This window comes from Periplaneta americana, chromosome 11 (genome assembly GCF_040183065.1).
Source record: "Periplaneta americana isolate PAMFEO1 chromosome 11, P.americana_PAMFEO1_priV1, whole genome shotgun sequence".
In the NCBI taxonomy this organism is placed as follows: Eukaryota; Metazoa; Arthropoda; class Insecta; order Blattodea; family Blattidae; genus Periplaneta; species Periplaneta americana.
The window spans coordinates 30,194,301-30,218,619 of record NC_091127.1 but is presented as its reverse complement, the minus strand read 5'-3'; the positions used below and the strand labels follow the sequence as shown (position 1 = coordinate 30,218,619).

At 35.1% G+C, this 24,319-nt stretch overlaps 1 protein-coding gene across 11 annotated transcripts in view; it reads right to left on the bottom strand.

The window, feature by feature from the left end:
* Dys (Dystrophin) overlaps positions 1–24,319 on the bottom strand; it is a 2,834,509-nt gene that overhangs the window by 2,511,720 nt on the left and 298,470 nt on the right. The window contains exon 2 of one of the 11 annotated variants that reach the window (XM_069839226.1): positions 21,154–21,401. The exons of the other annotated variants lie outside the window; for them this stretch is intronic. Coding sequence (XP_069695327.1) covers positions 21,154–21,229 — 76 coding nt within the window. The 5' untranslated portion in view covers positions 21,230–21,401. The remainder of the gene's footprint in view (positions 1–21,153; positions 21,402–24,319) is intronic. 11 annotated transcript variants of the gene reach the window in all.

Genomic DNA, 24,319 nt, shown 5'->3' with positions numbered 1-24,319 from the left:
ATTCTCTGTAGAGAAGAGATTTATTTTCCTTCACAAGTTCTTACAAGGGAAATAAATACTGGACATTTCTACATTATTAGTAAAAGTCTGCGCAATACACACAAGTGAATACACGTTCACCTGACATTTAATTCGTGTATTATTTGCCTAGTGAATAAAATGTAGACACTTTTTGTTTATGGATTTTGTGATGGCAATGCACTGGGTATTATATAACATTCTTATTGAATTTGGTATTCCCAAGAAACTAGTTTGATTAATTAAAATGTGTCTCAATGAAACTTACAGCAGAGTCCGTATAGGTCAGTTTCTGTCTGTTACTTTTCTAATTCACTGCGGACAAAAGCAAGCAGATGCACTGTCACCTTTACTTTTTAAATTCGCTCTAGAATATGCCATTAGGAAAGTTCAGGATAACAATCAGAGTTTGGAATTGAACGGGTTACATATAAGCTTCTTGTCTATGCAGATGATATTAGGAGAAAATCCAGAAACGATTAGGGAAATTTTACTTGAAGTAAGTAAAGGGATAGGGTTGGAAGTAAACTCCGAAAAGTCGAATAATATGATTATGTCTCGTGACGAGAATATTGTACGGAATGGAAATATAAAAATTGGAAATTTATCTTTTGAAGAAGTGGAGAAGTTCAAATATCTCGGAGTAACAGTAACAAATATAAATGACACTCGGGAGAAAATTAAACGCGGAATAAATATGGCAAATGCCTGTTATTATTCGGTTGAGAAGCTTTTGTCATCTAGTCTGCTGTGAAAAAATCTGAAAGTTAGAATTTATAAAACAATTATATTACCGGTTGTTGTGTATGGTTGTGAAACTTGGACTCTCACTTTGAGAGAGGAACAGAGATTAAGGATGTTTGAGAATAAGGTTCTTAGGAAAATATTTGGGACTAAGAGGAATGAAGTTACAGGAGAATGGAGAAAGTTACACAACGCAGTACTGCATGCATTGTACTCTTCACCTGACATAATTAGAAACATTAAATCCAAACGTTTGAGATGGGCAGGGCATGTAGCACGTATGGGCGAATCCAGAAATGCATATAGAGTGTTAGTTGGGAGGCCGGAGAGAAAAAGGCCTTTGAAGAGACCGAGACGTAAGTAGCAGGATAATATTAAAATGGATTTGAGGGAGGTGGGATATGATGATAGAGACTGGATTAATCTTGCACAGGATAGGGACTGATGGCGAGCTTATGTGAGAGCGGTAATGAACCTCCGGGTTCCTTAAAAGCCATTTGTAAGTCAGTAATACATTGGGTGCTGTTTAGGAATACAGACGTTTTCACAATCGAAAGGTTCCATCTAGCTGTAAGTTTTCCCGTGTTTACTGCACCGGATATTATCTGAAACTGGCAAGCTACAAAGTGTTTCACTGAGGTCGAAAAGAGAACCTGTACCGGTACAGGTACAATTTATGAAATCTATATAAAAAGGGCAACCTTAGTAATTTGTCTTGCGTAATTATTTTATTTTCTTACGGAGTTTGTACTTAATTATGAAATAAACGTATTGGAATAGCACAAGATTTTCTAAAACGTAGAAATACGTCTGTAATACCTCTCTCCAGTTAAAAGTTCTGCCATCAATTTTCCAAACTTTATATTTCAGACATAAGTAGGGCTATATCAGGTTTTATGGATGTAGGTTAATCCAAACCACATTATCCTGAAGTATTTTACATTCGTCCAGAGACATCCTGTATAATTCCATTTATGTATACCCTATAAACCATAGTTCAAGAAAATGTACTACATACAAACTGCAATACGTACACATCAGAGAATGATAACTTATATGACATGTCCATAACACAAACTACTGATAAGACTCGTCAAGTTTACACTGAATTACAGAAATTTATCTCCTTCAGTCACGTGACTTGTTGAGACAAGGTTACAATATTTCACAGTTTTATTTATTACATTTCATATGAATTTGTTCCATATGCGTGTGACAAAAGAATTATCCTGAGCTTTATTGGACAAGTCCGTGAATATCCTTCATGAATGAATAATTTAATTGCGTCTACCGAGGCTCATTATGTGTACATCACAGTGTAGTGGCGTTACGAATTTTACCTCTCTTTCATTTTATATGATTGGAATAGGTCCATAGTGAATTTAAGATAGGGAAGACAGGAATATCCCGAGAAAGCCTACAACACCGTATTTGTATATTGTTTTACGAAATAACCGTTGGCATAAACATCATAGTCAATATAATCTACAATATATACATTTAATAGCTTGTTTCGATCTCATGATAATATTAACATTGTTCATTCCCTTCGTGTTCTAGGTCTACTAAGATGGCTCTCCCTTTCTGGTCTATACTACAGGTGCAGTCTTGAAATTACATATTCCTTCATTCTGTCAACAGATGTTTTCCAGTTTATCTGAAGTTCTTTAATTTACTTTAACAATTAAAAAAAATCTTTATAGATTTGGAGAAAGCGTACGATAGTGTACCTACGAAAATGCTGTGGATAGCAATGGAAAGAATGAATATACCACTCAAATGGATAAACATAGTAAAACAAATGTATAAAAATACAACAGCACAAATAAAACTAGATAGGAGAATTACCCAAGAAATAATATTGACGAAGGATGTACTCTGTCACCATTGCTTTTTAATATATAGACCAAGCACTAGAAACATGGTACAAGAAATGTGCTGGAATGGGATTTGTAATAGGGGACAATACACTACATTCATTGCTATTTGCCGACGACCAGGTAATATTTTCACAAGATGAGGATACGGAATATATGGCCAGGAAAATTGATTAAGAATATCGTAAATAGGGTCTAAATATTTTATTATAACAAAACAGAGTATCTGTGTGTAGGAAAGGAGGTTTCCAACATAGTTATAAATAATGAAATAATAAGAAATGTGATATTTTTAAATATCTTGGTACACATATAACCTCAACAGGAACATGTCAAAAGGATATAGATAGTAAAATCACTCTAAGTAAACAGGCCACAAAAATATTACACGGATTATTATGGAGCAAGAACATATCAAAGGTAGTAAAAAATGATGTTTCAGCGTATAGTAGAAAATATAATGTTGTATGGAGCAGAAATGTGGCCAATTGCACAAAAAACAAGAGATAGAATAAGAACTGTGGAATTGGATTTTATGAGAAGAAGTTTACAACTTACAAGATAAGACCGAGTAAAAACACAACATATCTGGGACAAAATGGAAATTAATTGTTCAGTAACAAAAAAGTTGAAAACAAGCAAATCCAATGGTACGGACATGAGCGTATGTCAGAAACACGATGGCCCAAACAAATTTTACAAGACTCTCCGAGAGGTAAGAGAAGAAGAGGAAGATCAGTTATGAAATGGAAATCTCACATAGCTAATGTTATGGAAGAACGTGGACTACAAATAGGAGGCTGGAATAATCGGCTACTGTACTACAGTAGTACAACTTGCCGCAGGTAAGCTGTTCCAGTCTACTATTGTGCGGTTATTTCTGAATTTTATGGTTATCCTCATCTGATATTACATTTCCTACATACCTACGTGTAATTCCATCTTGTTTTATTGTTTTGTCATCGGTAACATTTTCACTCTCTGGATCTCTCTTCCACGTAATCCCAATGACTTTGTTTTTGAAGTTTAAATTTTCATATCATATTCTTTTCCAATTTTGTTCAATCACATTACCAGTTCTCAGTAGTTCATCTTCAGATTATGCAACTCTAATTTGATCTTTATATAGCAATGATTGCATTTTGTGTTCAATTACTACAGTCCTATGTGCACATTTTAAAGCAAAGTGGTTCTTATCTGTGGGAGTAAGCCCTCTTTGTGTTTGTTGACCTATACGCGTTTGAAAACAAAGGTTTCTTCCATTTTTAATGCAGTTTTATAAAACTTCCATTATAAATAGCGTAAGATTATACTCAATAGTTTAGATGCACTTGAAATTCCGGGGGAGGAAGGATGAATCCATCACCTCTACGAAGACTAGCATTGTATCGGCTAGATCATATTGGATAACCAGACAAGGATATTAAAATCTTCGATAATTCCAGGCATAAGAAATCTTAACTGAAATCCTGAAGTTTCCACTGGTTTCTGTCGCTATATATTAATCTAAACGTCGTCAGGCTCTTAGGAAGATAAATGTCTACACAATAAATTCGTCTGTACTCACGCACATGTGTGTTTGCAGGGAGGGTTGTCTCAGGGCCGGTAATTGCAACAGGGGGATGATGCTTAGTTGCGTGAATCGCTTGCTGTAGGATACGAGAGAGATGACTTCGGATCATGCGAGAGAGTGAAGACTGGAAGTGCACGATTAGACCCTCTCTCCCTGGTACCGAAGATAAATGACACCAAGATTTAATCCATAGCAAAGATTAATGTGGAAATGCCACCGCACACATCTGGGTCTCCTGACCCTCGTATAAGAATCCACTCCCTATAAAATATCTCCACTTATATTAATAACTTGTGTATTAACATTTTCTTTTCCACTCTGACTCATTGTGGTGGCGTTTTCGACTACTAATGCAAGAGACTAGAATAATTCAATTCCCAGCAAATAAAGTAGAGATTCTATTTTAGTTTATTGGAGACTGAGTGTGTTCTTCGACTTCTACTATTTTAAGCTGTGAAATTCCCTCATGCTAATCACGTGAAAACGCATTATCACCTACGAATACATCCACACATCTGGCTCTCTCTGTCCTGTGTCTTAAATACTTGTACTTTAAGTATGTATTTTATCTCTCTCCCCTTGTACCTACATTGTCTCCTTGTCTAATTATGTCAGTCTCTCTGTCCCTGTGTCTGCCTCGTCTCTCTGTCCCCGTGTCTGTCTCGTCTCTCTGTCCCCGTGTCTGCCTCGTCTCTGTCCCCGTGTCTGCCTAGTCTCTCTGCCCCCGTGTCTGTCTCGTCTCTCTGCCCCCGTGTCTGTCTCGTCTCTCTGTCCCCGTGTCTGTCTCGTCTCTTTGTCCCCGTGTTCTTCTCGTCTCTCTGTCCCCGTGTCTGTCTCGTCTCTCTGTCCCCGTGTCTGTCTCGTCTCTCTGTCCCCGTGTCTGTCTCGTCGCTCTGTACCCGTTTCTGTCTCGTCTCAGTCCCTGTATCTCCCTTGTCTCTCTATCCTTGTATCTGTCATGTCACTCTATTCCTGTATTCACATTGTCTCTATACCCCTTTATCTGCCTTGTCTCTCTTCCTTTATATCTGCCTTTTCTCTCTACTCTTGTATCTGTCTTTTCTCCCTACCGTTATATATGCTCTATTTATCCTTGAAGTTTTGTTAAATGTCTATCTTTGTATGTGCTTCCTATCTGTCTGTCTTTCTTTGTATCTGTGTGTACGGGGAACTTTTATATCTCTTTCGCCGTTTACTCATGGCCCATTTTGTTTTTTAATTTTTCAAATCGAGATTAATTAGTTCTACTCTTTTAGAAGTGTATCAGTATCTTAATATTCTATAAAAGTAATAAATAGTGGAAATGTGAAAATCCTTCTCAAGTAAAATTAATTAATATATCTTTGTTATTGAAAGAAATATAAACATTGGCGTTATCTACTAATTATTACAAATAAATGTCCTCTGCACAGAGTTTCATGATTGCCTGTCTGCTGTAGCTGTCACGAGACCGTTCTGCAATGAATCAATATGGTGTGAAATTTCGTTTACTATAATTAATTTGTTCCGTATCGTTCTGATCGATGTAAATTTATAACTATGATTAATTTTATATTCAAATTCGTAATACCCTGAAACAATTAAAACGGAAGGAAAAACACGCCTTTGTAACGGCAACGCCAGATAAATAATGAATCCAACTGAGAGGAACTGGCGCACCTGTAATGGCTTTAGGTGCATTATTCTAAGATTTCATTTTAACAAATGAAGATATAACATATGAGCACATGTTGTGATGTTTTCCTCCATTTAAGGAAACAGAAAACTTCACATTGGCAAACGAGACAAACATCCATGCCTTTCAATGAATTCGATCGCTTGCATAGCTTCATTGCCTCATACTTTGGAATTTCTCGTTTTCTTAGAATGGCATGGATCTTTTATAAATTCTGCGAACTTGAAGTCTGCATCAATAATTTAAAAAAAGTATTATGATTTAATACAGCTTGCTTTCTGCGCTGCTGTTCATAAAGAATTCATGTAGCAACAAAGAGGTCACTGCAGATTGTAGAGTGTGATAAGGTTAACTTTTTGTATAAACATCAGACGCGCTGTTTTTCTGTAATGTAATGTGCATATGTTTATCTTATTTTTTGTTCTTTTTCTTACATTTAACCCTTTCGGTCAATACACTGACACGCGTTCTGTAAGCGCAACTAGTTCATGAATCAAGTTAGTTGGTGGTTTTTAATGCACTGATTCAAACTTCAAGACATTAGTTCACATTTTCGTGGCGTCTTCGAAATAAAAAGGTGAGGCTGGACGGAAGTGAATACTATAAAAGCAACGTATATCTTCATATAAAGGTTCACTTTCACTGCTAGTTGAATATATAATATATCATGTTTTGCACAAAGGTTCATTTTTAGGTGACCGAGGAAAAATTGTAATATAATGAATATCATAAAAGCGATACATAGCTTCGACTATTTTCACTGCTAGTTGAATGGGTATATAATAAGTTACGTTTTGGAGGAAGGTTCATTTTCAGGTGGTCGAGGACAAATATAGTACAAGGACATCACTTTATTTTTACCAACATTTTTAACATTAACCTGGTCATACTCGGAAACACTGTTGCCCCCTTCCATTACAGGAGCTTGATGTTACTAGTGCAATATGTAAACAAATCATTTTACTAGGTATAGGAGGAGAGAAAAGTAGTGTATCCATTTATGTTGTAGGGAAATACGATATTACGATTTTCAGTTTGATCATCACTTTTACGGAATTTATCAAAATACAGTAGAGTAGTAACATTTTTTTTTTTCAAAACTCAACTTTTCAGGCGGCTATGTTCGTTATGTAATATCTACTTTATTTAGCATATTAATTATTGGTGTGTTAACATACAATATAGAGAGTGCATTTAAATTGAGGGGGGTCATAAGTAAAGGGCTGTAAGTGCACTTAAGTTACTTTTGAGAAAATGGGGTTTAAATATTTAAGCTTTCGTAAAATCGGTGAAATTTTTATTTAAATTTTAATGTGTGATGCGATTAAAATATCCCTTTGCTACTAAAATTTTAGATACTTTTGCTTACACTGGATGCACTTAACTCATGTTATTACAAATGTCACTACCATTCCTTTGCTTCTAGCCACCTCAATTCAAAAAAAGCTAATCTGAATTTTTAAACAAGTTGCTGAAAATGGTTGCCGTTCATTACAATGCAGGCTTCAATTCAGTACGCATATTATTTAAAAGCATTTTGAAGCATATTCTCTGAAATTGAATTGATCGTTTCTTGAATATCATTTTTAGTACGATATTATTAATATAGGTTCTTTCTTCTATAGAAAACGCAACCATATTTCTGAAACACACTATACAATGCAGTGTTTACTTCACTGCTTGAAGACTTCGAATGCAACAGCGGCCGTAAGTTTGTGTGTCTGACGGGAGCAAGGACATTAGTGAAGGGGTGAGAGTGAAGTACATTCAGAAATGCAGGTACAATAAAAATGCAAGTAAAAATAAAATTATGTCCCTGTATATCATGTTTTGCACAAAGGTTCATTTTTAGGTGACCGAGGAAAAAATTGTAATATAATGAATGCCATAAAAGCGATATATAGCTTCGAATATTTTCACTGCTAGTTGAATGGGTCTATAATAAGTCACGTTTTGGAGGAAGGTTCATTTTCAGGTGGTCGAGGACAAATGTAATATAATGAATACTATAAAAGCGACGTACAGTTTCCACTATTTTCACTGCTGGTTGAATATATAGTCTACCAAGTCTCGTTTTGGAAGAAAGCTTCATTTTCAGGTGACCTAGGACAAATATAATATAATGAATACTAAAAAAGCGACGTATAACTTCAACTATTTTCACTATTAGTTAAATATACAGGGCTTTCATTTCAAAACTTCCCAGTCTAAATAACTAATTATTTAAATTGAATTAAATTTAAACAAAAAAAAAATACGTCAATATACATACTGAGGAGGAAGTCTGGAACCAGGTTTAATTTCAATTTAGATTTCACTCCCCACCCCCATCCTCTCCCTTTAGAAATTTCAAAAGGCAACCTTATATTTTTATACTTAAATATGAAAGAGCATTCAATTGTTTATAATAATGTAATATAATATAATATAATAAAATAATAATAATAATAACAACAACAACAATTCGTGGCGCTACAGCCCGTCAAGGGCCTAGCCGGCTGCTGGCCTCACGCCCACATGCCGAAGCAGAGGTGGACGATCATCCAACCAGAATGGAGGTATCCTATGGTTAGCACGATGATCCCCCCAGCCGTTATAGCTGGCTTTCGCAACCGGATTTCGCTACCTATCGTACCTCCCCAAGTGCACCGCGATGCTGGGTGGGCACCGGTCCCATACAGTGGCCGAAATTCATGAGAAAATTTCTTCCGCCATGAGGACTCGAACCAGCGCGCATTCCGTAACGCGAGTCCTAGGCAGGTTGCCTTAGACTACGACGCCATGGTGCGGGACATTCAATTGTTTACACATCTCATTAATTTATTTCATATTTTTTGTTTTATATCGTTGACTCGACTGTTGTTACTATTGATTAGATCTGAAGCTACAAATACCATTGAACATTTCTAGTAATAGTTATGTTCGTGTATTAAATTATTGTAAAATGGTGTATACCCTTCAAGAGAGAACAAAAATCATATTTGTTTATGGAACTAAAAACCGTTGTGCATGTAGAAAGTTTACATTTCGAGGTACAATTCAACAACTTAACTTAAGTTTGTAACCGATAATAATTCATTTTGTTAGATAATAATCGAACGATGTTATCGATACAAGTCTGATGATACACCCATTGTATCCTAGATGGCTATGTGTTGCCAAGGAGACTTGTTTACTACAGTCATTTGTCATTTCAACATTTGTTACGAGTTTCTGAATTGATTAAAGTTGCAACACTTGCTACAAAGCTGACAATATCTAACAGATGTTTCATTATGTTCTTTCATTAATAAATAAAAAACTAAGGATTTTCGGACATATGTTTATATGAACTTTTTTTCTTGTTTTGGTGTGAGGAACATGCCCAAGGTTTGTCAAAGTATTTCTAAAACACCCTGTATAGTATAGAACGGTATTACTCTCAGGATTCAGGAGGATATAGTCATAATAGCAAGACAGGAGTCTTTTCTCGCAGCAGTACTGTGATAATTTATAAATGAGATCAGCGGAACTTGACAGCTCACTTGGGAGATGGTGCACGTGATATTTATAATTCAAAAAGAAACTGACTGTCAGACTGAGACTTTCTCCATTGACATATTATTAAATTAAATATTGTGCTACTCGTCTGTAAACTTTGGACACTGAACTTGAAGAATTTGAATATAGTTTTGGAAGTATTTTATTACGAGCCGATTTCTAGCACACCAGTTGTGAAAATCTCTCATAATTCGAGGGACAGAGTAGAGTTCTTGAACAATTTTTTTTCGAGAAGAATGAAGGTACAGTCGCCGCCAAACATTGTTACATATGCATTAGGTAGGATTTAGATATTTAGCCATTTATTTTGTGGCGAGCGTCCTAAATTTGATTTTCCATTCCAGATTTTTAAATGAGGATTGTTATTCTTCCTAGTTAAAGACAAACGCATCCACTAAATCGCGTAGGCACAAATGCCGCCACATCTAGAAATCCACTCAGATCAACTTCATTATGCTTTTGGGTTTGATTTCCTGAATTCCTTCAGGAGGGCGCCAACATGTGTTTCTCGAGGTATCGATGTCTGATACGGCTTAAACTTGAACAAATCAACAGAATATGAGTTGATGATTTTCAATGAGACTTAATAGAAATTATTAATAGAAACAAACTCCAGATGAAACCTACAGTTGTACAAACTCGTTTGCCGATTCATTTAATATTAATCAAGATGCGAGAAGGCGACAGCAGTGTCCCTACGTGGTCTTATATTTTGTCATTTTTATAAAATATTGTTTGCATACTATTGTCTTTGACTTCATACATCATTTTCTATTTCATTTCATTTTTCAGATTCTTTCTTCACGTAATCGTAAAAAAACTGGAGATAGACCTTAGACCTGTTGCTCAACGAGTAAAGTATCTTAATATATAAAAGTGAATGTGGGTATATATATATATATATATATATATATATATATATATATATATATACACATACAGTGTGTGTGTGTGTGTGTGTCTGTGTGGGTGTGTTTTCTCTATATAAATCTACACGTTTTGACCGATATGTGCCAAAGTTTGCACATTTAACCTTCATAACCAGGAGAAAAACATAGACTACATTAAAATTGTGCAAATGGACGTTAAATTAATTAAAAAATAAAAATAGAAGTAAATACGATAAAACATTCATGTATAATATTAAAATGCAATTTTCCATAGTCAATTGTTTTTTATTATTGTCTGTTGTATTCAACATCGACTTTCACGAGGCCATGGAAATTATCACACGAAATTAAAGAACAAGGCTAAAACTAGATAATTCATGCAATAAGTATCTATACACAGTCCACATAATATCATCGTCTTCTGTACTGTACCCGAATAAATTGAACTTTGAGAAGGGATAATTATTTTTTTTTTTTTGTTTTTTTCATTGTTGGTAACTCTATAGCATCTATTAGATGCTTTATGGTTGTGCTAACAGATGGAGTTACTTGTCAACAATGTGACGCTGAAACGTGTGTTCAGGTTACTGCCCAGCGACAGTCCTGATGTATTTTTATATACCGGTATTTGTGATTTTTATATATTTAACTGGCACACTCACAATCACACTCACATTTATACAAATTTCCAGACTCCAGACACCCAGGGAATTCTTCTTCTTCTTCTTCTTCTTCAAGAAAAATTCACCGAGAGCCGAGCCCGGGAATCGAACCCGGGACCTCCTGATCTGTAAGCCAGCATGCTGACCAACAGACCACGGAGGCAGTTGAATAATTATTGTGTTTAGGAAATAGTGTTGTCACTTCAGACCAATATACTGTAGCTTTCTTAATTTGGCCACAAAAGACGGTGATATTATGTTAGTCATATAGAGAATGAAATTTACAACCGTAAAAAATGCTGCTTGAAAGCAACATCATATAAGTAGCAAAATTTGACTTGTTATATTGAATTATTTCAACATTACAATTGCTTGTTTGTTAAAATGTGTGTATGATAAAGTTATGCAATTTGTGTTCTTTTGTTTTGTGAGTTTTTGGAAAATATAATTTCAATTAATGCTCCGCCATAAATGTTGTAACTAAAACCTTATGCATCCCTCGTGTTTATCGTACGGCTCATCCTCTCCCACATGTTACCTACACTTTCTTTACGTTTTCACTGTGCCTAAACGAGACGCTCTACTGTATTTGGTAACGTGTACAAATGCAATGTCGAAACACCAGTCGTATTATTTGCACTCACCATTGACATCCTGTGATGTTGAACGGTCGTTCTCAAAATATAAAAACTTTTTGAGTGATCGCCGCAGGACGTTTCAGTTTGCAAATTTTCGGATGTATTTTGTTGTTCATTGTAATGCCGGCAACGACACCGAAGAAGACGGAACCTTGCATGTATAAGGTATATATTCATGTACTTTATTTTCAATCATAACCAGACTGTACTACCTTTGTTTATGTCCGCAGTGTGTGCCCAGTACCGAGTGTGTAAAAGCTATAGTTAATGTTTGCGTACATTGATTGCTAAAGTATCCCGGTTCCACCCTGTAGTTATAACTAGACTTAGTTGAATTGCCACACGTAGCATGCAATCAGGTTGCCGATGTACGGTAGTATAGAGGAGGTGAGCTACCGCCCAGTCTCGTAGTATAAGCAGTTCATGTTAAGAGTTGTGACCGGTCCAAATAGATAGAGCAGCTACAGTTAATGTATACCTATGTAAGCACTTGTTTTTGCATTACTGTGGTTGAAATTGTCAAAGCTTAACATTTGTTCAGTGCAGACAAGAATTCAATCAAACATAGTACAATGAGAGTGTTTCTGTTCCAAACAATTGCCGCTGGAATACCCTTACCCCCGCAACCAGTCTTGACCCGTTGGGAAACGTGGTTGGATGCTGTTAATTTTTATGCAGAACATTACGGCAAAATAATGGAGGTAATTGATGCATTGGATAGCAGACAGTTCCGCTGTTACAGCTGTAAAATCATTGCCTTCTGAACATCTATTAGAAGACATTCCGTTCATTGATTCTAATTTTAAAATCGTGTCCAATAGCATCATCCTATTAGAATCGTCTAAACTACAACTCTTAGAAGCCCTTAATATAGTGGATAAAGTATCAAAACCCTTATCCAAAATAACAATTCACTGATTTCAGAAAACGTGAAGTGGGTAAGTTGAGGAACATTATTGCTAAAAATTCTGCCTATTCACAACTTCCTATTATAAATGATGTACCATCAGGTCACGACAAGACATCTGAAGTTGGTGTACTAAAATATAGTGACTTCCCGTTCTTCAAATATGTACGTATTACATCGTGTGATGTTGAACGTACATTTTCCGAAAATAAAAACTGTTGAAGTGACCATCTGAGGTTACTTTGCAGTTGCTAAAAATGTACGTAACTCTTCACTGCAATGCACATATTCTAGGATGATATGAGTATCTTACATTAAATTTTAAGAGTTAATATATCTCACTACAAAATAATTGTGTATTTACATGTTTAGACGTTTCCTACTTCAATGATCATCCATTATATTTCTTGAATGCAGGATACAGGTTTTATTGTAACCGCAGTATACTGCTCAGTGTTTACATCAGAGGCATATTCCATCCGTTGCAAGCTCCCTTTTCATACAGTCTATACCGCGTGCGTAGTAAACCTTACGATTCTCGTGGCAATTCCACGAAGTCTAGTTATAACACAGCATCAAGAAATAATCTTTAATCCTAATAATTTTCTCATTGAAATTAAATATGATATAAATTTAATAAAATTATAACCTCCTCCCAAAAATAAATACGTAGCCTAATCATGCAATCAATGGGATTTAAAAATCATCTATCAATTTTTTTATCAAGCCTAGTTACGCAAACAATAAGAGTAATAAGATGTTTAATTTTCGTAAAAAAATGTAATGAAAACTAACTGCCTGTTAATGAGACATGATCTACGCTTGCTACTAGCGTTGTCTGGAACACGAGGCGTTACAAGGAGGAAACCCGAGCCACAAGCTGCAGGGTGGATATCGGTTACACAGCACTTTGCTTCATTGTACAAGCCTCCTGATGTCATCGCCCCACTTTATACATATGACCCGCCGGACATGAAGAATCTCACGCGTGCGAGTGCTGAAAAACAAGTGACGCGTGCGGAAGCACGCGAAACAGTGAATTACAGAGTATGTTAGGAATGAGAGAGGCTTCTTTCTACGCCGTCTCTATTGCTTCTTGTTCCCACTGCTTTTACTTTTTTTGTACGTATATTTCTGTGTTCTCTGCAGGTTTCCTCAACCAAATCATATATTCTTTCTCTAGAGGTTGAGATCCAGAAACACCATTTTTCTACTTGGTTATTTAACGACGCTTTATCAACTACTGTGTTATTTAGCATCGATGGAATTGGTATTTGGCGAGATGAGGCCGAGGATTCGAGCGTATTCCGAATCTCAGCGCTGAGCAATCTGATGGCATCACGGTGTTCCGAATTTCACCGATGGCGTCACTGATGCTCCACCGGTGTCGCAACGGTGCCATCAGCTTGCAGAGGTGGTGGCAGTCTCCATCAGTGAATCTGATTGGTTCTTGTATAGGACGGGAATTAGCAGACGAATGACATCGTGCACTGTTGTGTCATGGCGGTGTGTTCTGGTGTATTGTTTGTAATGAGCACAACGTAAAAACAATATGTTAATGGCTTATGAGCGAACATGTCAACGGGCCAGTTATTACTACCGGTTCAAGAAATAAATTGTTTATGCTATGTCTTCTTTGAACGAGATGGCAGTACGGAAATTTCGCAAAATTTTGCTAGCGTAGCACAGACAACAACTTATACAGTCGCCATGACAGCCATCGATTCTTCCAGCAGTTTTGTTCCTATTTCTCTGCAGCGTGACGTCATTGTTGTAAACCGGTCCGGTGAGATTCGGAATACGTTGTTCGCTATGGATTACCTGACATCCGCCTTGCGGTTGGAGAAAATTTCGGAAGAACCCAACCAAGTAATCAGCCCAAGCGGGAATCGAACCCACTCCCGAGCGCAACTCTGAATCAGTAGGCAAACGCGCTACCGCCTGAGCTACGCCGGTGGCTTCCATCTTCCATGTCTCTCTTCCTCATGCTGTCCTTTATTATACTCTTTCACGTATAACTTACAGGTCTTAGTATATTTGGACATGGACACGGAAATTCTGACTTAAGAAAAATCACAGTCAATAATTGTGGGCCATTCACGTTTGTTAAGCACTAAAACTATACCAAATCTGCCTCCAATTAAAATGGACGGCATCGAAATTCCGTTCAGTGAATCAGTAAAGAACTTAGGTAGGATATATATATATATATATATATATATATATATATATATATATACATATGAGTAAAAATTTAAATTGGAACATTCAAGTTGCAGAAACTTGCAAAAAAGTATTCTCACTAATTCACTCGTTTAGGCGATTGAAGAGTTAACGATCTTTCTACAAATAAGGTAATTTAGTTTAACTACATTATTATTATTATTATTATTATTATTATTATTATTATTTAGATTAACTACATTATTATTGTGTTCATAAAATTGGACAATGTACTATTATTTTGTTCTCGAATAGAAGATCTTGCAAAGCAGATAAGAAGTTTGTCTATTTTGAGAAAATTTCGAAGTTTCTTTTTTATTTACCTGCAAATTTACAGATACGAGATATCACTTTTTAGCCATTGATATGCAATATTATTATTATAATATCGTGTATAGAGGCCTATTATACAAAATATCGCATGCCTGAATCTCACACAGATAACATTATGATGAATCAAAATATATTACGCTATTCGCTAATACACAAAATGTACGTAAGATGCCTGTCTAACGGAGGAATAAATATTATTTGGTTATAGGAGGGAAATCAGTTCTCTAAGTTAGTGAATCCTTTAACGGATCAATATCACTAAAGATGTTTCTTGCAACGCGTCTTTCCAACTTATTGGTCCGTTAGCGGCTAACGAAGGAATAAATGCGTTCTTGCAACCCGCCATGAGTATATCAATAATATTTATACTGCCGGTAGTGTACGAGTAGTTAAAAGTTAGCAGAGAGAGAGCGTTAAGTAGTGAGGAGCGAAAGGAAAACTTAACAGCTTTTGGAGAGAAGATTAAACGTGTTTTCTTAACTGTGACTTCAGTTATGTGAGAATGTTATGAAGGAGTTAGGAACTTCCTAGAATTTGTCAAAACTTCGCACAGATGCAGACAAGAGAATTAGTTATCACATCACATTATATTGTACATGTTTATTGTATTCAGGACCCTTGTGGTCACTCAAATTCTTTGAACTGATGTCTATAATTTAGAAAAATATATGTTACAAGAGTGCAATCAAGGTATTGTCGGAGAGATTGCAAAAAATTTAACTAGAAATTTAAAAATTGTATTAATTAACAATATGTGCAGAAAAATGTACTTATATTTCCTCAGTCTTATGAATCATTGAACTTGTCCAGGAAACAAAAGATTTGTGACTAAGATAATATAAGTTATTAATTTATTGAAAGAAAAATTTTAAGAATGTACCGAAAACATTTCGTGATTAATCATGGATTTATAGTGCTATGAAAATTATATTAAATGAGGAAAATAAATTGAAGAATATATTTATTGTACGAACAGAGGAATTTCTGATTAAGGCAATGAATTATAAATAAAATGAACGCTTCGAGAATGCTGAAAAAGCTATATTCTGAGCAGTAACAGATCTATAAAAAAAATTGTAACGAAGTTTCAATATAGCAAAGAGTTTTAAATACGGTAATTTTAATAAAATTATTTTTGTGTAATGAGTTCACAGACTAGGGAAATGAGTTACAAATGAAAGAAAACTTAGGACAAACCTGAACGCAGTATTTGCTGACTAAACTTGCATTTACAATGATACAAACTTACTTTATTAGACAGGAAAAATTGTTTATTTCATGAAAGGGAAATTAAGAAAAATTAAAGACAATATTTTCTGTGTAGAGAGGAATTTACAAGATTAAGAAAATGAGCTATTAATGAAATAACTTAAAACATTTTGGATAAGTTATTTTCTGTTTAAATAAAATCAGTTATTACTTAAAGACTTGGAAACGTTGAGAAAATATTTTTCGAGTAAGTACGAATTTGTAAGGTTACAAAAATAATCTATCAAGAAAGGGAAAATTTTGTAAAAATTTGGTATTTAAATTTTTTGTGTAAGAAGGATTGTATGAAGCTAGGAAAATTACTTAATAATGAAAGAAAGTCTTGAGACAATATCGAAAACAACTACAATTGCTTAGGTAAACAGGAATTTACAAAGCTAGAAAAATGTTTAGTGAAAGCTACACTTACAGTCTGGATCTCCTTACTTTATACTCTAAGGATGAAATCTAACAACCCCCCCCCCCATTATTACGTGCTAGTGGATTATAGTGATTTTCCAGTTGTCAGGTTGAATTTTCTTTCGCCAACTTTGTTTCGAATTTCGGTACTGACAAATACTACAACTGGCACTTAAGAGACTTTCTGTTACGTGACAGCATCATTTGCCTTTGAAGAAGTTGCCAACATTCATGAAACAAAAGTTACTAGCGAGTGTTTTTTTTTTAATTTGAAGGTAATTAATAATATGAACTCTTTTATTATTAAAAATAATACAGTAATAATTGTTAAATAAAAGTATATATTTTAAAGTGATACTTGGTTTTTGGACTTCGTACTAATCATTTCATGTGGTCAAACAAATACGTTTTTAGGTTAGGTCTTATGAATGCTAAATTGTTTATTCAAACCAATGAAATTTATGTTGCTAGACATAATACATATTCATATTAGATTAATCATAAACAATATTTATCCATCACTGGTATCTAAACTGGTCTTTATTTCATCGTTTTTTAGCAATCTAAACAATGGCTTCAGTCACAGCGCTGAATAATTAAAAGTTTTTAATCCACTGCTGTGAATTAACTTCTTCAAAAAACAACACATTACAAAGGAAAGGTGTATAATTTAAACAGCTATTTATGCAACATGTTGCGAAATGATGGCGTTTTAAGCACCAGAAGAGAAGATTGTCCACCGACGTCGGTTCGGTGGACAGCACGGAAAGTGCTTAAAACGCTAGTTTCGTAAGTGTTTCATACAAGATTTTTTTAGACAGTCGCTCGAGAATCTCTAATGTATTAATATTTTAAAGATAATAAAACTGTTGATTCGTTCTCTCGCAATGGCAACTTCTGATGTTAAGACGAAAGAGTATTATATTCGTATAGAAAGAGAGATATGTAGTATGCTAAGGTGATTGTTTTGATGGGTCAATATAGTGTGTCCACTAGTCACTGAACGAATACTGCACACTTTTATCGCTGCCAATGTGGCGCTATAAACCAATTTTCAATACTTTTATCACAACCACAACACATTTCAATTCTTTTTGTACTATATATACGTATATAGAATTATTACTACATTAACACACTTAATATATCACAAAATATACACTGGACGAACCTAATGTAATTATTATGAAAGTCGCCATATTTCCTTTCTCGAAGTACGATTCACTTTCATTAGATGGTTACCGACACTAGAAGCAGGGCCGGAAATACATGCAAACGAAATTATACTAGGGGAATGTTACTACAGGTGTGTAGTACTATGTGGCAGGTTAGGTTAGGTTAGATTAGGTGTGTAGTATTATTACTATGTTGGCGACACTGAAACCCAGTGTTACATTAAAGAAATATGGCCTATACAACACCAGAAACCGTGACCTTTTTGACACACCTAAGTGTAGGCTGACTAAAACAATGGATAATTATTTTATTATGTCGTTAAAAATAGCAAATAAATTTCCGAGATATCTTTTTAATCTGGAAAGGAAGTCTTTTAACAGACTTGTCTCTGGTTGGTTAATCAACAAACCATTTTATGAAATTAATGAGTTTTTTAATGTCAACGTTGTTGAGAGTTTTTGAATTGATTTTATTGTTTTGTTGTTTACTTTTTATTGACTTTGTCAATTGCACAATGTTGTGTGCTCTGACTGTACAATACTGAATATACTGAATATTCACTCGCGACGATTTTCGTATGTAAGGTACATATTTAGGGTGGGTTGGGTGGGCTTACAGCTCTCCCAGTGATCCAAGGCATTTTTAAGGCATTTTATCAAGTTCCTATAGTGCCTGGGACATAAGTAATATTCACCTTTTGCTGTTGTGAATACTTAAAACTTAAAATCCAACTATTTATTTATTATAAGTATTTCTAATTATCGTGCTTGAAAGTAGGCCTACTTTCAAACATGGAAATTTATTTTTAAGCTCTCCAATTTATGGATGCGGAATTCAATGACTTTTCGATACTAAAATGAGAATCGAAAAGTCGTCATTATGAAACGACTGGCAAAAAATTAAATTACCAGTAATGCTCAACTTTCTACTCGCGCATATAATCCTATTTTACTCTCTTGCACTATAAAAGGTGAGTATTACTTATGTCCCAAGCAGTATAGAAACTTGATAAAATACCTTGAAAATGCCTCGGATTTATAGTATTGATCTGCAGAAATTGATGTGATCACTGCGAGAGCTCTAAGCCCATTCAACCAGTCTTAAATACATACCTTACTTATATACGAAAATCGTCGCGAGTGAATGAAGAATACGGCCATATTTCTTTAATGTAACAGTAGGTTTCAGTTTCGCCACCATAGTAATAATACTACACAACTAATCAAACCTAACCTAACCTCTCTCATAATACTACACAACTAATCAAACCTAACCTAACCTCTCTCATAATACTATACATATAATGTAACTTAACCTAACCTAACCTGACACATAATACTACACATGTAGTAACATTCCTCACATTTAGTATAATTTCGATTTCATGTATTGCCGGCCCTGCTTCTAGTGCCGGTAGCCATCTAGTGGAAGTGGATCGTAATTCCAGAAACGAAATATGGCGACTTTAATAATAATTACATTTAGTTCGTCCAGTGTATATTTAGTGATATATTAAATTTGTTAACGTAGTAATAATTCTATATAGGCCTATATATAGTACAATAAGAATTGAAATGTATTGTGGTTGATAAAAGTATTGAAAATTTGTTTATAGCGCCACATTGGCAGTGATAAAAGTGTGCAGTATTCGGTCAGTGGCCGGTGGATACTCTATATTGACCACTATAAATTACTATTATTGTTTTTGTTTCAGTAACGTAGAAGAGGGTAAAGTCAATCAGTGGGTGTAAAATCGATCATTTGCGATTTTTATTGAAAATGAGATATTTTCTCAGTTAATTGTTAAAATTTTGTTATGCTGACTTCATTGCCTTACATTGTAAATGTAAGCGAGAGGGACAACAAAAAGCCTGCGAATGCCAACAATGGGAACACTGTGTAATTACCGTTGAAGCGAAAATTGTTATTTTCAACTTTTTCTCTTAAATGAAAACAAAGTCTTACAAACTCTAAATTATAGTCAGCAGTGAAAGGAGACAGGAAGTATACGTAAGTACTTTTCGTTGAGATTGTATCCTGAAATAATAGTTTTGCAGTTCGTAAATGTTAGTGTTGAAACTTATTATTTTAAGAAAACTTGTACCTTTGTAGGGCTAAGTCGATCATGCCATCGACCTATTCGAAACAGATAGGACCAGCAGGAAGAATAAGTTGTTCACCGGAATACCTCCAACTAACACTTATAAACAGAAAAGTGTCATAGTATAGCTTACATTGATGGGATAGTGGGGAAAGAGGAAGACGAAATTATGGCGAATTTCTATACCTGACTATGGGAACAACGTAGTTTCTAAAATGACATGAGGAGGGGAAGATTTCAAATAACATCTGATATAAACCTAAGCAATGTTGAATTGCATTTTAGATTATAATTGAAGGGTGGTATTTCAATGTAAATTTTGAAGTCTTAAATCTTTGTTTGTTGGTATGTGAAGTATTAAAATGTGTTTTTATGTTTTATACGAGTAAGTTGGCAATCAGTCACGATTGTACAGTGGAGACCTACAGGCCTAATTGTATCGAGTAGTATGATAACAGTAGCAAAAGATACACTATATAATGCTATAGGCATATATTGAAGATTATTATTGTTTTTTACATAGTAATACTCGTACACTTAATTTGTTTTTTTAAAAACATAAACAGTGATCGACTTTACTCCGCAATATTTTAAAATCGATCTTAAACTAAAAATTCAATGGTGATCGACTTTACCCTATTTAAGCAGGTAACTTCGATCACAAGTCAAATAAAAAAACAGTTTTTTATAGATTGTAATTCAATTCTTGTAACGTGTCTTCATAAGTGAAAGATATGACGACAAAATGCTATTTTCTGAGGAACTTCGCTCCAATGCATAACCTCAATATCATTAAAAAATTGCAAAATTTGGATTGACTTTACCCTCTTCTACGGTACATAGCATTGTAATTTTACCTGCTTTAGTGATATCTGGTAAAAGTTGGCAACATTGAAAAGACGGTCGTATTAGCTTTTTAGGAGCTAATCTAACGTGAACCCCATTATAGGAAAGGTTGAATAACATTTCAATTGTAAAGGAAATGAACTATGAATGAAAAAATATATCCATGGAGTTTGAAATAAATATTTTCTGAGTCACCAATAATCCCAAAATAAACTCTTTACAAAGCTCAGAAAGATGAAGAAATCCATCACCGACACCATCGATCTCATGTGTTGTACTTACGTTGCCAGTTGTCCGCTACCATCTGCATTGCCTGCTTTAATTGCTGCCGGGTGGGTGGTGGTGACGACACGGCCATGCCGACGATGTTGTTGAACTTCACAAACACAAGTTGCACTGATCTACATTAACACCATTTTTAAACACAACACATGCACTGATGATGTAGCGTTGGCTGTATCAAACGGAGACACTGATATCCACTATCTTGCAGATAAGACGAGAACTAGGAGATCTGGTCCGCTGGACGTCTGCACGAGGAATGAGCCGAGAAATAAGAAAATGAGGAGATTACTTCGAATTACTGGACATAGGATTCAATGAACTGACTCGAAGCCAGGGCGAATGTCCTGCAATAATGTACGAGATTCGAACTCTGAACCATTCACAAATTTTGTAATAGTTATGTCTTTACAGAGACCATTCAGTGATTCATAAGACGATGATGAAAATGGGGCAAATGTAAATTAGGATGATAAGCAGAAAATTTCCTTTCTTAGGCCTCGTATAAACAACCAAAGGAGAAAAGAAAACATAGTAAGGAGCTCAATGAGTATAAAAACGACGACGTTAAACGCTATTTGCGTGTTATATCATAAAACTTAAAATTTCATACCATAGTCTATATAGCCAGAGGAACAGGACGAAAAGTTTGAGTAAAATTGTGAATTTTACTTAATTATGAATAGATTTATACATTGGACATGTATAATGAAATTAATGGATATTGAATAAATACTCGTATTTTTTCCAGTGGACATTTAATTGAGTGAACATTAATATAGTGTGGACATTTTTATATACCGGTATGGGCATTTTGTATTGGACATTTTAACCTTCAACCATCATAACTGACGATTCGCTGTTCTAATATGTACTGCATTGTCACGAACTAAACTGAATCACACTGAATGGAAGTCTGCTGTATATTAATGTTCTAATCTTGACGGCCCTTCAATCTGTGTTATCTGTCCATATTACGCAACAGAAATCTTCCACGCTCGAGACGCCCTGAGTGGCACAGTTGGTAAAGCGCTGGCCTTCTGTGCTCGAGGTTGCGGCTTCGATCCCGGCTCAGGTCGATGGCATTTAAGTGTGCTTAAATGCGGCATGCTCATGTGACTAGATTTAGTGACATGTGAAAGAATTCCTGCGGGCAAAATTCCGGCACACCGGCGACGCTGACATAACTTCGACAGTGGCGAGCGTCGTTAAATAAACCGTAATTTTTTCCACACTCGATCCAGAGGAAATGTACATACTATTTCGTCGGCAGTCAGGTTCGATCTGTAATAGTAAAGGTCTACGGCATTTATCTGAGCGAAAACTGTTTCCTGCCGAATGTTCTGTGTGAAGATTAGTACATAGAGAAGGAAAAGCATAGGGGAGAGTTAGGTAGTATCGGACATCGGGTAATATAGGACAGTGAGTTTCTTTCATCTACCACAGATGATAGTACCTAAATAACATGGTTACGTTTCTGTGATGTCGCATATAGAAATGTAACCATGTCATTCAGGTACTACCATCTGTTGGTAGATGAAAGAAATGCACTGTCCAATATTACCCGATGTCCGATACTACCCAACTCTCCCCTAATGGAAGAAAATGAAATGAAAGGCGGAGAGCATGAAGAAAGAATAAAATAGGACAGAGAGAGGGAAAAAGAGGAATAAAAACTGCAAGAAGAAAAGAAAAACAAATAAAAAAGTGAAGTGGAGATGTTAAAAAAAAGTAATGTAAATTAATAAATATATGAAATCCACGAGATTTACGTCTTCATCAACCCAAGAGTTGGAACTTAATCAGAGACAATTCTGTCCGACGCCGGGGTGGTATCCGGTGTGTCTTAGTGGATAAAGCATCAGCACGTAGAGCTGAAAACCCGGGTTCAAATCCCGGCGCCGGAGAGAGTTTTTCTCCGTTCCATTACCCTTTCATCGTCTTCATCAATGTTATAAGACTTGTAAAGTGCAGAATGTTTAGAATGAGGTGTTGACATTGCGATATGTGGTAACTAATCTTAGCCTGATTGAACTACTCCTGTGTAAAAAAGAGATGGTGGATTACGTAGTGAGTTATCAATTTCATATCCCCACACCATACTAAAAGATAAGATTTCTTACGAATAACGCTCACGTTACAAATAGATACGCCTTTTGGTTCGCCATGTCATTATACGAAGTTTGTAGAAAATATTTACTATTATTTTCAATTGTTCCGGGCTTCAAGTTTCAGATATTTCTTTATATTTCATGCACAATATCCCCCCCCCCCAATCCTTTCCTCTGTCATCTAGCTGGTTTGGAGATCCACTCGAATTTCATTTCTCCACGTTCACTTGGATGTGTCTAGAGGTTTAAGCATGCTGTCTCTACAAAGGGCGTCATTGTAAGTTACGTATTATAGGTGCAAGGGGACACAAGCCCCAGGCGTCCTTAAGGGGTTAAGTACAACTTACAACAGTAAAATTTTTGGAAATATTCAACATTTTCTTCCTCCATTGCTGTATCTTATACCATAACGAAAATAAATATGTCCTTCTGCTATATGAAAAAGATATTTTTACGATTAAAAAATATATATATATATATTCAAAATTCAAAATGGTGGCAGTTCACTGTGCACTGATGAATCGTTTCCCTCATAACTCTCAAACTTGTTAACTTTTTATGTTCCTGCTCTTTTATTTTATTGCTGAAACTGATGTTTACAATATCATCACTCTTTCAACTACATTCCTTAATACATATTTTTTTTAATTTTGTGTTAGAAGACAATACTGATATTTGACTATTTTTTTAAAATGAATTTACTTTTTACAGACAATCTATCAAAGGTAGAGAAGTGATTTTGCATCATATTGTAGATATGACATGCATAAATACACACAAAAAATTTCATCAAAGAAAGTTGGATAGTTTTTTTAGTTACGAGGTAAACGCTTCATCACTGGACAGTGAACTGCCACCATTTTGGATTTTGGAAAACAATATATATATATATATATATATATATATATATATATATAAACAATTATTTTTTTAAATCATAAAAATATTCTTTTTTCATATAGCAGAAGTACAGTGTTTTACATATACTAATTTTCATAATTGTATGAGATACAGTAGGTCTACTGGAGGAAAAAAAATGTTGAATATATCCAAAA